Source organism: Protobothrops mucrosquamatus, unplaced genomic scaffold, assembly GCF_001527695.2.
Source record: "Protobothrops mucrosquamatus isolate PMUCROS unplaced genomic scaffold, P.Mucros_1.0 scaffold757, whole genome shotgun sequence".
In the NCBI taxonomy this organism is placed as follows: Eukaryota; Metazoa; Chordata; class Lepidosauria; order Squamata; family Viperidae; genus Protobothrops; species Protobothrops mucrosquamatus.
The window spans coordinates 493550-509880 of record NW_015387027.1 but is presented as its reverse complement, the minus strand read 5'-3'; the positions used below and the strand labels follow the sequence as shown (position 1 = coordinate 509880).

Here is a 16331-nt window from a genome sequence, read left to right as displayed (position 1 = left end):
AAAACAATGCAGGAAGGCATACACTGACATTTCTGGCTTTTCTTTTCAAAAGCATAATGACTCAAAACAGCATAAAATGTGAGTTATTTAAGATTCAGCATAGATTCTCCTTGTATTTTGGAGAACCCATATCCTGATCCCCTTTTACAGAATTGCAGTAATTTCTTAATTAATTAATCTTCCTTTTTTTTATTCTGAGGTTTGTTTGGTCAACTGAAAATGTGCAGGTTTTCTAACCATGGTACAGACAAAATGGAAATTTAGGAACATCTGCTTGCACAAATTCTCTGCCTGGGTAGAAAATAATACATGTGGAAATATCCGTATGCATACGAATGTGCATATTGCTTTGAGATAGGCCCAGAATCTTCAAAACTGTTTGTAGCAGCTCACAGGACTATCCAAAGTACTTGATATAATGATGTCTGCTTTGAAGTTCCCAAGAGTTGGAAAGATATCTCCCTATCCACAATAAGAAGCCAAGAAGTGAAACCATGTCCGTGACACCAATCTTCTCTGCCATGTCTGCTAAGCTGCCAAATCTTCCTTTCCTGTCCTTCTCATGTACTCCACTGCTGCCAGTCTCTAGTAAAGAACATATGTACAGTAGTATGGCTATATCTCTCAGATTCATTGATATTCACCATAGCAGGACCATAGTGGTCTGCTACATAAAATCCCTGTGGTGAATAAAGAATAAAGACATTTCTTACACATCTCTTAGATCAACCATGAACTAATTATGTAATAATAGGTTATTATGGAGACTATAAGCAAATATACTAATTTCCCATAAAATAACTGTATGTGTATTTGCTCAGATACGGAGGTTGAGTCAGATCCTCTTCTCTTTATTGTTTCATATCCCTTCCCCCTGCCCATATTTTAAATTATGTATTTGTGTTTTATTGGTCTAAGTTCATAAGTACAATGAAATGAAATGAAAAATGAAAACTAATTATGTAGCCTTTGGTAAACCATTCTTGTTTCACATACTATCAATAATATGAAAATAATATTGGGTTGACTTAAAAATCGTTGTGATATATGGTGGCAATATTGAAAATAAGTAAACATATTATAAACACATTAAGTAGAAAGAATTGCAGCAGAGAGCAGGTGTGGAGAGCAGAGAGCAGGAAAAGTGATGACTCAAGTTAGAGCAAGCTCAATATCCCAGTGAGACTGGTCTGCTAAGTAGCAATTTATTCCAATACACATGACTCAGATGTTGTAAACATTTTCAGTGCAAACAGGGGAATTAAATTGGATGGCAAATTTCACAGTGACTTGGTCCTCCTTTATTTTTCTATTTATTCACCTTGAATTGCCAGCATTCATGCAATAGCTGGTGATGTTTTCCTCCTCTTTAACTGTTCCAAAAGTGAAATTAGAAAGCAATACCCTCGTCCTGCTTTGAGGTTTGTGGCTGTATATTGAGTGTGATTTGTTCAATCAATAAACCAGGGGAGGACATTTGAATTCAGGTAAAGGGCATGGGGCTATAGGCTATTGCCCCTCCAGGTCCTGACAATGTTGTGTTAAGCAGCAAGATCCAATAGAAGAATTCTTGTATTCCTCACACTGTCTGAGCAAAATTGAAGGAAACCTTTGTGCAAAGGTCTTTATTCAAGTTTAAGTGATCAAAATTAGAACTCTTCTTTAGACTGCACTGTTCATTATTTTTTGGCTTGATCAGTGTAAGCCTCAGATTGCAAAATCATCTGATATTGTTGAAGTAAATAGGAAAAATAGTCCAAAGGAGCCTCTACCCAAACCAGAAACCTTTCGTGTAAGATGTATCCCGGCCATCATAGGGAAAAATAAATAGAAGGAGATTTTTTTTTCCTTGTTGATTGTCTCATTCTATAAACACAAAGAGTAAGTTTCAGGGCTGATCTTGGTGGGGATCTTTTCACATATTCCTTATTTCCTTCTGTGCTTTTCTTTCTCTCTTTCTAGCTGCTGCAAGAGGCCACCATGAGTTCCCTGTGGTGCTCAGGCAGTGGAGATGTCATTGAGGACTGGTGTCGATGTGATTCAAGTGCGTTTGGCGCAGATGGACTTCCAGCCTGTGCACCACTCCCACACCCTGTGTAGGTGCACAGTGTCAAACTTTCAAACTTAAGATCATGCTAATGTTCTCTAGGGAAATGTGGCCATGTTAAGCATTCTTCTTTGTAACAAATAGTGTCGCTATCACTGTCTCAGAGCCACCTGGAACACCTGCATTTCCAGAGGAAGCGGACATGATCAATGGCTTTCTTGTTCCCTGTTGAATGGAAAATGGGTGGAAATAGCCAGGAAATATCTTGGCAGGTCAGGGTTTGAAATGGTTATCAATCAGAGAAACTTTGGGAAGTGTGAAGTCTCAAAATCCTCTTACTTTGAACTATATTTTATTTTCAGAAACCTTTTAAAGCCACAATTGGGAGATTTTCTGATCCATAGAAGTATTATATTTTTAAAATCTTATTAAAGCTTAATGCTCCACAATACCCAAAAGAAATTTCAGAAAAAATGCCATTAAATATGTTCAGTTCCTCATATTCTGCAGAGGGCAGTGGCTTTATAAAGCTGTGTAGGAAATAAAATCCATGCTTTCTGTGAAATACTTTGTCAACGCTGCTAACATCGGATGTTCTTGCTTTGACAACAGATGGAAATGCAGCCATTTTTCCTCTGTCGCTTTTAGAGTTAGTTGATGCTGGGAGGGGGAATGTGGATGAGAGCCCAGCTAGTCATAACTGTAATAACTCAGCCGTGCAAATCCAAGGTTATTAGGTCTAGAGCTGATAGAGATTTGGAGAGTTGGGGAGAAAGCCCCCGCTTCAAGTTAATTGGGGAATGTGATTTATGACTGTTAATTGGAGGAGGGAATTGTGCCTTTTTACTTTGTGCCGGGGAGGGGAATTCAGTTTTTGGCTTCTTTAATGAAAACAATGCCTTGAAGTTCTTTTGAAGAGATTCATCTGTCAGAACCATGACATACTTCTTATTAATTTCTCTATATCTTATGATTCTAGGATATATGTATTACATTATATATGTCTACCAGTAAAGCAGACCATTCTATTTTTCTTCCACAAATACCATTCAGTTGCATGTAGAGACATGGAAAAAGCTTTATTCAAATCCTAGTCCATCTAACTCAGTTTTGTGACTTAAAGAAGCTATTAAGGCTTCCACTATGAGGTCTATATCAGGAGTGGCCACAACATTAACCTGGAACTTTCTGAGTGGAAAACAGGAACTCTGCCATTGCCTTAGCTCACAGAACACTGTTACAGATTCTCTAAGAGTCACAGTCCATGAGGAATGTGTTTTGCAGAGGAAATGCCAGAATATGACACACCATAGGGTTGAATAGTACCTTGGCATTTTTTGAATCTTGCACAGCAAAAATATTATTGAAATAGAGGTTATAGCCCAGATAGATTGTACATTGAAAAAAAACTTGATACTGTGGAGGAACAGATCTTACATTTTCGGTACTTCTGGTGCAAGAATTCTGCCAAGTTAGATAGACGAACTGGCATCTTAAGACTGTTTTTTCAATGGATAAATCTGAGCCAAGATAACATCTTTCTACTGGAGGCTAAAATCTTCTAGATTTGAAATTCAAGTATGCTGATCAAGTGTTTTTTTATATCTATTATAAATAATTGGGGCCATAAATTTATCCTTCCAATGTTGAAGAACTTCTCTTTTGGCAATAATATGAGCCGGGAGAGTCTATTTCCATTTTCCAACTATCTGTTTCCATGTATTAGCTGTATAGTTTTAAAATGTGTGTACATTGAGAAATATTAAACTTTGTTTTATAATCAGTATATCTAATCATTTCTTCCCAGAAAATAGTAACTTTAGGATATTGCAGATTTATGTATTAAAATCAAGTATTATTCTGGTTGCATCTTCAACAATACAGTGATTTACTACATAGCAATGCAGGCTTTCACAGCCAGCATTAATCCAGTAGTGATGAGCTTCTGGAGTAATAGGCCATGGTATAATTATTTGGTATCCTGATGTTTCACCAGCAACAGGATAACAAATAATTACACTACGGCTTATTAGCCCTGAAGCTCATCATCATATCAATGGCTAAAATGATTTACTCGTTGTCTTTCTGTACAAATGCAGAGGGATCTGATAAATCTGAAAGACATTTTGTTATGTAAGCCATAATCTAAGTTTTTAGTGAGGCTTTTGGCATTTAGTGAGGTTAAACCATTTTCCAACTGTTGAGGCAAAATGGGGGCCTCTGGTTCCTTATTCTATTCCTTCTTTTAAATTTGCATAGGAAATTGGTTTATTGATTACAGTTATTCATTCAGGCTGCTTGTGGGCTTTTTGGTCTCAGGATTTAATGATCCTGTCTAATAAAATAGGTATCATTGAGACTGAAAATGCTACTGAAAGATGTCGATTAATGTTGTAAATGTAAATAGTTCCAGGTGGTGGCAATTGACCCATAAATACCAAATTAATATTTTTATTTATATAATAATAATAATAATAATAATAATAATAATAATAATAATAATAATAATAATAATAAAGTTGGAAAGGACCTTGGAGGTCATCGAGTCCAACCCCCTGCTCAGGCAGGAAACCCTATACCATTTCAGACAAATGGCTGTCCAGTCTCTTCTTAAAAACTTCCAGTGTTGGAGCATTCACCGCTTCTGGAGGCAGGTTGTTCCACTGGTTAATTGTTCTAACTGTCAGGAAGTTTCTCCTTAGTTCTAAGTTGCTTCTCTCCTTGATTTATTTATTTGTAAGTGGGAATGTGCCTTTGAGTCAGTTTTGATGCCTAGCAACTGCTTGGATCAGTTTGTCAATTTGGATCTGTAATTTTCTTGACAAGGTTTTTCAGAATTGGTTTGGCCTTGCCTCCTTTCTAGGGCTGAGAGAGAAGAACTGGTCCTCAGTCACCCAGCTGGCTTTGTGCCCAAGGCAGGACTAGATCTCGCAGGCTCCCAGTTTCCAGCTGGATGCCTATGACACCTAATTAGCTATTTTAAAAAACATAGAAAGCAATAAAACTTCATCCATTAGTTGATCTAATATAAAGATCCAGATCTTCCATAAAAGTGGTATTTTGAGACCTGAATTACTCCATAGTTTAAAAAAATACCAAAATTAGTAGGGACCCTGGAGGTCTTCTAGTTCAATTCCCTGCTCAACCAGGAGACCCTGTACCATTTCAGCTGTCCAATCTCTTCTTAAAAGCCTCCATTGATGGAGCACCCACAACTTCTGGAGGCAAGCAATTTAAAGCAATTTAGCAAGAGAAGAAGAATCAAAACAGATGTTTGGCTATGGGAGGAAAAGTGGCATACTCAGATCCTTGCCTGAACAGATAGACTCATCCGATATACGCTTGCATTCATTCATTCGTTTGTTTGTTTATTTATTTTCCATATTTCTTAACCGCCCATCTCTCTCAGATTCATCTCTGTTGTGTACTCCCTTGCATCAGAGTAACAAACATTGCATGGAAAAAATACCTCACCCCAGATGGGCACACACACTTTCCTTCTTCCTTTAAAATCCAGGAGCACTGAATTTAAAGGGACAAGGAAAAGTAGGAGTTTTCCTTCTCTCCTGAAGTCAGTGCTTCCACTGAAGGGCTGAATTAAAAGGAGGGAGGAAAGGGGCTCATCACACAAGAGTTTGCTTTCTGGATGCAAACATGGTGTTGGAAGTTTCTCCCATTCTCTTGTTAAACACTTCTCAACTGTCCCTTATGCAGTTTCAACCCTCCATTCTGTATTTTCCCACAATAATCTTGGGAAGTAGACTGGCCCAAAATCACCCCACGAGCTTCTATAATAAAAAGTACATTTGAACCTGGGTCTCTCCAGTCCTAAATCACACTTCAACTGCACTACCATACTGAAATTGTTATAGGGTAACCACATCAATTTGTTGGAGCAAAAGCAGTGTACGGTATACAGTATAATCTGAAGTGCCTTGTAGGTGAATAATTCCATTGTGGTTCTATCACAATACTGTTAAACCTGGTGTCTACAGTGATTGATCCACCACTTTCATAACTTGAGCTACTTACTTAAGGATTTCATAATCCAGCATTCCAAATAAGATGAACAAAAAATTGCTTGCTCCTTAAAAACAGAGAACAAAATGGATTAAAAGCCAGGAAATATCATTTTAATCTGAGTAAAAGAGAGTGAGTTAGGTAATGGTTTAAATGGGTCACTGTGCCCTTTTCAGTTGCAGGGCAGCCAGGCAGGGAGAAATTAAACTAGAAAAGATAAACCTTGACTCAACATTAATTTGTAACAGCTATTTTAATCAAATGCCAGCCAATTTTGAAAGAATTCAGAAGAATGTGCTAAGTTTCTTCCCCAATGGCAAGGTCTGTGTTGAAAAACTGATTTTCTGGTGGTTCAAGGTAAAATGATTATTATCTGCACTGTACTGATGAATTACTGCTATTATAAAAAAGCATAAAATTCAACAATTTCTATTTCAGATGACATTATGTTTCAAATTTCCACTTGTGCATCAAAGCTGCATGAAATTGATTGTGGGTTAATCTATCTACAATCTGTTGAAGTCACCTAAAATTAATCAATTTACCAAAGGAACTGTCTCTACACACTGAAACAAGCTATTAGATATGACTCATATCAGAAATGTTCCAAATGTTTTTTAATATTCTGCCATTGCTTGTGATAATGTCATTTTGCACCATGTAATGTGCTTTTCTCACCCATTACTCATGTTCAGTTTAAAAACCACTTTGCATTCCTTTCTAGATTAACTATTAGCAGGATGGTATTATTCTGGTTAAATAGAGTCCTTTCCTCCTGTATACGCATGACTTGTCCCAAAATAAATCTAATTTCCTCGTGTAAAGCTCTTCCCAACCTCTGTTTTGCCCTCCTGTCCCTGCAGGCTGAGACTGTCCACAGTTCATGAGCCCAGCAGTTCCCTAGTGGTGCTGGAATGGGAGCACTCAGAGCCACCGATTGGCGTGCAGATTGTGGATTACCTCATCCGCCAGGAGAAGATCACTGACCGCTTGGACCATTCGAAGGTGGAAACTGGTGAGTGCAGCTGATCCTTCCGAAGATGGTCAAAACTTAAGAAATAAATGAAGAGAAATTGGTTACCAACTTGTATCTAGAACAGTTCCAATTAAAACATTTAATTAAAATAAAATTCTTTCCCATTAGCACGTTGGCCTTAAGATATAATACTGTATTAAGGAAATAAACTACTGGAATATTCATGCTCTGAGGTTTTTTTTGTTTTCTTTCTGTTTCCCTTTCTTCAAACATCTATCTCATTTTAAATCTTACTGCTTAGTAGGGAGCTAAATGCAAACCATGGAAAATGCAGACTCTTTTCTCATATCACTGTGTATAATTTCAGTAGCAAAATATAACATTAGAACAAAGTTGTAATTATTCAGGATTAACAGCAGACTAATCCAAATGAATACACCCCATTATTTACTGATACCCAGGAAATAGTGAAGAAATTTTCAATATAATCCAAATTTCCCAGTTTGCATTCTGTTTTGCAGATAATACTGGTTGGATCTGTTCTGACCTGAATGCATTATAAATTATAGACTTAGATCTGAATGTTCTTTCAATTCTAGTTTGAAAATTCAGTTGGTACAAAGACTGCAGAGAAAGTCCCTATTTTCAAGACACATAATTCCAATGGCTATAGTTAATGGTCATTGTGTTCTTGTTCTTGTGCTGCTGTGAACTTTAAAATCTCTAATGATATGAATTGTAGTATTCCAAGGATTGTCACTTGTCTTAAGAGAAATGTTGCTGACGATTTTTACCCTTTCTCCAATCCTGTACATAAAACTGCTTTGTGGGGTTATTTGTTGTACAGAGTGCAGTATCATCAATATGCTGGTGATACCCAGTTATACATCTCTGCGCTGCATTGACCATCTTGTTGCCATCAAGGTTCTTTTCTGTTTCAGGAAGTGGGGAGGCTGAATGGTTGTGGGTTTTAAAACATGCACATAAACAACACACACACACAAGGTGGAGAGTTTCTATCTTTTACTCTGCCTGGGGGTGTACTTCCCATTTAGACTTGGTGCACAATCTTGGAGTTCTTCTGGACTCACAGCTTCAGTTCAAAATGCTGTAACTAGGGAAGCCTTTGCAAAGGTATATCTTATGCACCAATTGCGCCCATTCTTAGACTTTGCACCATAAGCAAAGGAAGCTTCACCAATAGTGACTCATGCCTTAGTCACCTTCTCTTTGGATTACTGATATGCACTTTATGTGGGACTACTCTTGAAGAGCTCTCAGAATCTATAGCTGATCCAGAATGCAGCAGCATGGGCACTTTTGGCATTTTTCACTATGCCTATATAACACTAGTTTCCAGTTGACTTCCAGGTGCAATTCAAGGAGCTGTTTATCCCTTAAAAAGGTCTACGTGGCCAGGCCACTTGCAGCACCATGTGTCTCCCAGATTTTCTGTCCACCCCACCAACTCTAGCAGGGAAGGCTTAAGTTTCCTTCCATCAACTAATGTTACTTTGTTGGACTCAGGAGTCATGCCTTCTCTTTGGCAGCATTTATACTATGGAAGAAGCATTGTTCCAGAAATCTAAATGACTTGGTAGCCTTTTATAAGGCATTGAAGACCTAGTTGTTATCTCAGGCATTTGGTTCAAAGTGTTAGGCAAGTTGTGTTTCTTTATAATGTGGGATTATTGTTTTAATCTAGGACTCTGTGGTTTGGACTGTTGGGTTGTTGCTGTTTAATTTTGTGTGCTACCCCAGAGTCATTGCTGTAATATGGTGGCTATATAAATCACTTAAATAAATAAATACATCTGAGTTAGGATCCTCATAGTTGTGACACCCATGTTTTGGAATTAATTGTCCTATGAACTATGAGAATGGAACTAGGCTAAAGTTGCCATGATCTAAACCTAGAGGAGGCATTTGTACAGAGAAGGGAAAAGCCAAAAAACTTGTCAAACAATATTTTTGTGAGATAGATAAGAATATAGGATCGTAAGAGAAATGTCATCCTGATGATCATTAAGTGGGGCATAAAAATGAAATAGTTTACTAAATTAATAAGTACTGTGTCAGTATCAAGCACTATTTGACTATCAGCTCACGGTCACACTTCCTTTTCCTCAAAATCAGAGGAATCTGGTAGCATTTTTATGACTGATACATTTCATATGTATTAGCTTTTATTACCTGTATCTCACTTCTCTGTATATTGCAAAGGCTTAGGTCTTTTAATATAAATTGTTAGTCATAAAAAGTGTTATCTGACTCCTCCTGATTTTGGCTCCTGTAAATTAGATTAACATGGCTTTACTTTTCCCACTTTCCTTTGTGTTCCTGCTCCTTTTCCTACCAGTTTTATCACATAATGGCTGGCTTGCCTGTTTCCCTAGAGACGGTGCTGAGTTTTGTGGATGACATAATCTCTGGAGCCAAATCACCTTGTGCAATGCCAGCCCAGGTGCCTGACAAGTTATCTACAACTATTTCCTTGATAATTCGTTGTCTGGAATCTGACACTATGTACATGTAAGTTACAATGCCAATAACAGATTTTTTGCACTCTTTGAGCTGATAAAATAATAGCATTCAGTATACCTTATAAGCTTTGTAAGGGTAGAAGTGGGGGAACTGTTCATCAGATTTATTTTGAATCTTTGCTTATTTTGGTGGCAAGGTGTTTTAAAGTCTTAAGATTGAGCAATGGAACTTTTATAGATTTGCTAGTTTACAACTTCCAGGAAAGAAACAACGAACTGGAGATGCCTCTCCTAAAAGCAGAGCCAATGACTACAGTGAAATAAAGAACCAGTCCATCTCTTTGTAGTTCCTCTCTAAGCAAGGAGAGACTTGATATTGTCCACAAACTCTCCAGACAATTGTTCCTTGTGAGGAGACTGCAAGACCATGGTCAGCAGGTTTAAAGTTCTGGGAGTTGAGGGAAGGTCATATTTGCTCAGACGTTGTCAGCCCCTTTAAGGACAATGGTTTTGCCTGCTTTTCTAATCACTTTTGGAAATTGCTAGTTAACTGCCTTTCAGGTATTAGGAATCTTTGGATCAACAAGGTTTGGACAACCCCAGTTTCCTTCAATCCATAATGAAAGGAATTTTAAATATAAGTTTAAGGATTTAAAAATATATATTTTGGGAATAAAGAAGCAAGAGGGTACTATAACATTGATTCTGTATAAAGTTACCAATAGACTAAGCTTCCAGATGAATTTGAAATAAGATTTTGAAATTAAGGAATACAGTTAAAGGAGAACACTTACAGTAAATTTGACTAAAATAGAAGGAAGCAAAATACCTTAACATTGCATGTATTGAGGAATATTTGTGAAATACCATACAATAAAATAAGTGCATTAATTCTAAGTGAATCTAGGTCAGGGGTAGGCAACCTTGGCTCTTTTATGCCTCATGGACTTCAACTCCCAGAATTCCTGAGTCAGCAAAGCTGACTCAGGAATTCTGGGAGTTGAAGTCCATGAGTCATAAAAGAGCTGAGGTTGCCTACCCCTGATCTAGGTGTTAGCCTTCCTGGTTAAACCAGACCAGAAACATGAGCTAAATCTACTTTATTGTAAGGCTAACAGAAGCTTGCGTGTCTGAAATTACAAAACTTCCCGCTGCCACTTTTAGCTGCTTAATCCATTTAGGGTAGTTCCTCTTTATGTTATTTTTCTCTGACCATTAAGCCACTGGGGACTCCTGCCTCTCTTGTCTGATTCTTTCCTAGGCAGCTTTTCTTCCCTCCCCCTTCCTCAAGATCATTCCCGAATTCCCAAGGTCATTATACTAGGTGTATATCCAGTTGGTTCTTATAACATACCTCTAGTTATATTATCCATTCTGTTTTCAGGTTTACACTTTGGGGTGTAGATAACACTGGGAGACGCTCCAGGTCAAGTGATGTGACAGTGAAGACTCCTTGTCCAGTGGTGGATGATATCAAGGCCCAAGGTAACTGTCAAGCCCTCCCGGGCTTGACACACAAGGAGGGGGAGAACCAGCATCGCAGTCAGCAAGCCCACGAGCAGCTGTAATTAACAATCAGCTGAGGGGAGGCAGCCCGGAGAGCACAGGGCGTCGCCAGCAGAAGCACAGGGCGTCGGCAGGAAGGTTCCAGACGGAGAGACTAATGGGGCAATTAACTGAAAGATGCTGGTTGGGGGAATAGGAGGGTGTGATGTAGGAGAGCGGGGGTGTGGTGGTGTCGCTTGGTGGAGGGTGGGTGAACTTGGGAGTGTATTTAAATAACGCTGGGAGGCAGTAGCTCCCAGCGTAAACTTTATTTGTAAAGAGCCTCAGGCTGAAGGTCTTTGCTAACGTCAGAAGCTTGTTCCTGATTAAACCGTCATTTCATGAGTAAACAGCGTCTTCGGGTGCTTTGTCAACTCACGTTCCGGTAAGGACAAGTGACAGAAACTTTATGACAAGTAAGGGACAACTTTCCATCAATAGGAAAGACAAAAGCAAAAACAAAAAAGCTTTCACTTATAAGAATAGTGGCTTATTTTAAACCCAATTGTTCTTCAGGTGACAAGCTTATTCTTCCACCCACAAATATTAGAGTTACATTGAATCTTGTGTAATTATTTTTTTTAAAAATCTATGAAAATGTTTGCTTTTCTGTATCTAGTGACATATAGTGAATTTGATCATTTCCCAAGGCAATAGAGCCAAATGCTTTTACAAACATAACAAAATTATGAACTCATTGAATTCTTTGAATAGGAAGAAATTTCATTCCTTTGGGAATTTTTCTCCCCAAAATGGGAAGGCTTTAATGCTTCTTTATTATTTATACAGGAATACCCATTTTACTTTCAGCTCTACAAGAAGAATAGAAGAAATGAATGTGTTTACATTAATTGATATCAAGTGTTTTTAATACAGTGGATTAATGAAGTAGAAATTATAAGCATATTCTATGAGCAGCTGAATCAGAGGAAAGGAAATAAAGAGAAAGGAAAGGAAAGGAAAGGAAAGGAAAGGAAAGGAAAGGAAAGAACAATAGGTACCCAGGCTCTGCAGTTTGTAACATTGCACAAACATGATCAGTTGAAAAAACATAAATCCTGCATAGATCTTTGAGGATCTCCTTATTTACTCCCCTCCACTGAGAATTTCCCATTTATTTCTACTTTTTGCTTTCTCCTTTTTTTTAACTAGTTAGTAATCCAGAAAATGACAGGTCCTCTTATCTCAGTCACTGCTATATTTACTGCAGAGACAAGATTTACCTTTGCAGAATTCACTGTTTTCTTCAGCAAGGTTTGCTATGCTACATGCTTAGTTGTTTTTCCTTTGATTATCATTTTTACCAAGTTGCCCAGAAGAGATGCTAAGCTGAACAACATATAATTTTGGGGGCCTCTCCTTTTAGAAATGGATGTCACATTAACTACCTTCTAGATCAGGGGTGTCAAACTGCCGGCCCAAGGGCCGGATGATTCATGCTGAAACCGGGCCCACCCCAGCTCCAGCAATGGGGGAAAAGTCATGATACGTTGCGACAGGTCACGTGGCATGGTGAGTTTGACACCCCTATTCTAGCTTTTAGCCCTGAGCTCTATTTTAAATAATATGTTAATACTTTAAAGTAATGTAAGGATAGACACCATCAGTATCCATTGATTTGATTTGTGTAGTTTCTCAAACATTCTTAAAATATCTTCCCTTGTTAGCTTGATTCCCTAGTGTCACCTTACTTTTTCTTTTTCTTTTTGCTCTTCTTTGTGCTGCTTATTAGGGCAGCCTTTCTATTTCCACAGGAAGCCTTATTTTTTACAGGTTGCTGAATAGTGCAAAATAATCATTATAGACCTTTGGTTGACCCTTTGTTATATTATGGAATAAATGTCAGTTTACTTTGTTAGAATGCCTCCAGCTTTTTCCTTTCAGTTTTTCACCATTCAAAGCAGCCAAGGAAACGTAGAAGCCTGAAACCAACTCTCCCAGAAACTTAGACTACTTCCTTTCTCAGTTGACTTTTCCAAAAAAAGATCCCTTTATGTGGCACAACCCTGGTATCTAAGTGTGTGAGATGAAGCAGGTGGAAAGATGAAAAATGTGAGGACAAGATAGCTGTTTTTCAAGTTGGAAAGCAGAATATGTTCTGTTGCAGTCAATCCCAAATGCCCAGAACGTCTTGTGGAAAAGTTTAAGTTCCAGAATTTAGGAAGGTTGAAGATTCTGACTACTTCCTGAACAATTTTGAAAAGCCTTGTCTCAACCACAAATTGGGGTTTGGACCACTTGAAAGTGCTAGAACAAACTTCAGATCTCTTCCATGGAAGACACTTTTGTCTGTAATGTAAAAAGATCATACAATTCTTGACATGAACATGGTGAAGCCAGGACATCTGAGTAAATAACTTGTCTACAATTTTTCTTTGTTGTCCTTTTTCAATTATGATTTCTTTTCTTTTAAAGTTCTGAATGTTAGTGTGCTATTGGTCAGACCTGTATTTGCCTCCTCAGTGACAATTTAGCTTTAGCCTGATATTTTTTTCTAATTCTGTGAATCTGTGATCCTTTAAGTTTATCTTAGTGTAACCTCTAGAAGTCTCCTAACTGAACCTTGGGATCAGCAATTGGATATATTAGGGCTTAAAAGCAAATTCTGATGAAACAGTTGCCTTGTGAGCATGTAGGCTGAAAATTGATTATGCATAAATTGTAGTTAGGCTCTGTAAAAATTTGTTTCTCCTAGTTTGGCTGGGAGAAGTCTGAAAGTTCATCTAATGTTCAGTTTGCTGCTATATAGGTTCATTAAGTTATTAAATTGGGTTGTACTGTAGATAACAAACCAAATGTAACCAATCAAGGTTAAAGTCTTCACCTTGCATGAACAGACATGCCTACCTCACCTAGCCTCACTCAAAGGTGTTAGAGAAAGCTTATCATTTATTAACCAAATTCTGATGAAACAGTTGCCTTGTGAGCATGTAGGCTGAAAATTGATTATGCATAAACCATATACATCCACATTATATCCACCCTTTTTCCTCCAATCCAGAAATAGCTGATAAGATCTACAACCTCTTTAATGGCTACACTAGTGGAAAAGAACAACAAACAGCTTATAATACCTTACTGGATTTGGGCTCCCCAAGTCTTCATCGGGTCCTCTATCACTACAATCAGCACTATGAAAGCTTTGGGGAGTTCACTTGGCGCTGTGAGGATGAATTAGGACCTCGGTAAGATGCTCCTTCCTTCCTTCCTTCCTTCCTTCCTTCCTTCCTTCCTTCCTTCCTTCCTTCCTTCCTTCCTTCCTTCTTTTCTGAAATTGTAATCTTATTTGTTTGTTTTTTACATTATTGTACTGCTCATCTCCCTCAAAGAGAGTGGGTGGTGTCCAATAAAATATTGAAATATAAAACAATATACTGTATATAAAAGTTGAAAAAAATAAATTAAGAGGAGGCAAGAGGTTAAAATTAGTTAAAAGTCTTGAACAAGTAGTTACATTATTGTCAAAGTTGGTGCATTCAGATTTATGTTGACCTCATGTGCCGTTCTAATGAGACTTGGCTCACTTAAAGCATTACAGAAATGAGGAGACCATTTCCATAACACTGCCAAGATGACTGCAGAGATATGGTCACCAGCAGCCCTATGATCTTAGGTTGCCTAACTCTCAGTCAAATGATGATGATATTCTTAGCAACTAGAATTATTAAAAAGGGATTATTTTCCAGTTCTAGCAGTCTCTAAAGGATCATAATAAAACTTAGAAATCAGGTGTTGAAGTCTCTACCTTTAGGTAGATGATCAGGCTATGTGATTGTCAGGACCTATTATTTGCACATTCTTAACCAGGAGGCTGGGTCATTGCTTCACTTTTTACATTTTTCTCTTTCATACATTCATGCATTTCTCCTCCAGCTGGAGACAAACATTCCCTTCCACCCTAAATTGCTGCAAGAGGAAATCATGTTCATAAGAGAGTACCCATTATACTTTCGCCTTTGATCAAGCATGTTCACAGGTTTTTGTATTGTTTCAATTAATTGAATTGTTGTGACACAAAAGAACTCAGTGTTTATGTTGCAGAAAATGAAACCTCAAACAGAATTAAATTCTTTCAGGGTCAAACTTAGTGAACAGATAAGGATCTGAAATTGTATATCTCTTCTCGTCATTCTTTGCAAAATAAAGGTGATTGTTATGGAATTTCCCTGTCTGCTAGTCTTCCAACAATTTTGGATAAATTAGCTTTTGTTTCAGATGGAAATTGATTACTTTTATTCGAAATGCAAATGGAACAAAGAGCTCGTATGTATAAGGGTTATCCACATAGCCAATTTGTCGTGCTTTCCTCCAGAATTGGGAAGGAACTATATTGGCATATATCATGCGGCCCCTTGATGTGCCTCTGAAATATGCTGTGCTATGCCACTCTTCTTACAACTCTAGCATGCAACCCCTTAAAATTGGTTGGCTATCTTCTCATCAGAAATTCATTTCCTGACCAATATCACCAAGTACAGGAAAAGCTGCCCTTAGCTACCCCACAAAATGTATTTCAGGGCAGTACTTTACTCCCTGGCTGCTCTGCTTTTCTTTTTTGGCCAATGTATGGTCTCACTATTGACCACTAGATAGATGCAAAGTACCAGAATCATATGTCTCTCTTGCCTACCATCTAGCAGCTGTCTGGGTTTGTGTAGTCTAGCTTCTGCATAAGTATTGATGAAGAGCCAGAGTTCAAGAAAGAAGTTGTGGAGTGCCTCAGTGTTTCACATTCATGATTCATATTATAATGTATTGCTGTCTGACATGCCACATCCAAACCCACTACCCTTCCATTGTTTCTTTTTGCAGAAAAGCTGGTCTTATCCTTTCCCAGCTTGGGGATCTAAGTAGCTGGTGCCACAGTCTTTTACAAGAGCCCAAAATCAGTCTTCAGCGTACAACGCTCAAATTCCTCGCCTGCCGCTACAGTGAGATCAAGCCATATGGATTCAATTGGCTGGAGCTGAGTCGTGACCTAAAGAAAACATGTGAGGAGCAGATGCTGAGTGTTCTTTACAATGACTATGGAGACAAAGACAACTGAACAGGCTCGTGGAAAGACATCAAAAGAACTTCCTTAGAATTGGGAAGACGGGGAGTTTTGTAGGAGCAGGTTGTTGGGGTTTTTACATGGATATTCAACACACCAGATAGATCTCTAATGATAGTGCTGCTTAGAGAGAGAGAGAGAGAGAGAGAGATTATGTTGTTTCTGTTGACTTAGTTGATTTTACATGGTGCAAAGCTTTCCCATATT

At 38.1% G+C, this 16331-nt stretch overlaps 1 protein-coding gene across 1 annotated transcript in view; it reads left to right on the top strand.

The window, feature by feature from the left end:
• Positions 1–16118, top strand: part of ASTN1 (astrotactin 1) — a 229201-nt gene extending 213083 nt beyond the window's left edge. The window contains exons 20-25 of the mRNA XM_029284602.1: positions 1963–2096; positions 6931–7082; positions 9440–9575; positions 10911–11011; positions 14073–14256; positions 15884–16118. Of these exons, the coding sequence (XP_029140435.1) occupies positions 1963–2096; positions 6931–7082; positions 9440–9575; positions 10911–11011; positions 14073–14256; positions 15884–16118 (942 nt within the window). The remainder of the gene's footprint in view (positions 1–1962; positions 2097–6930; positions 7083–9439; positions 9576–10910; positions 11012–14072; positions 14257–15883) is intronic.
• The last annotated feature ends 213 nt before the right edge of the window (positions 16119–16331 follow it).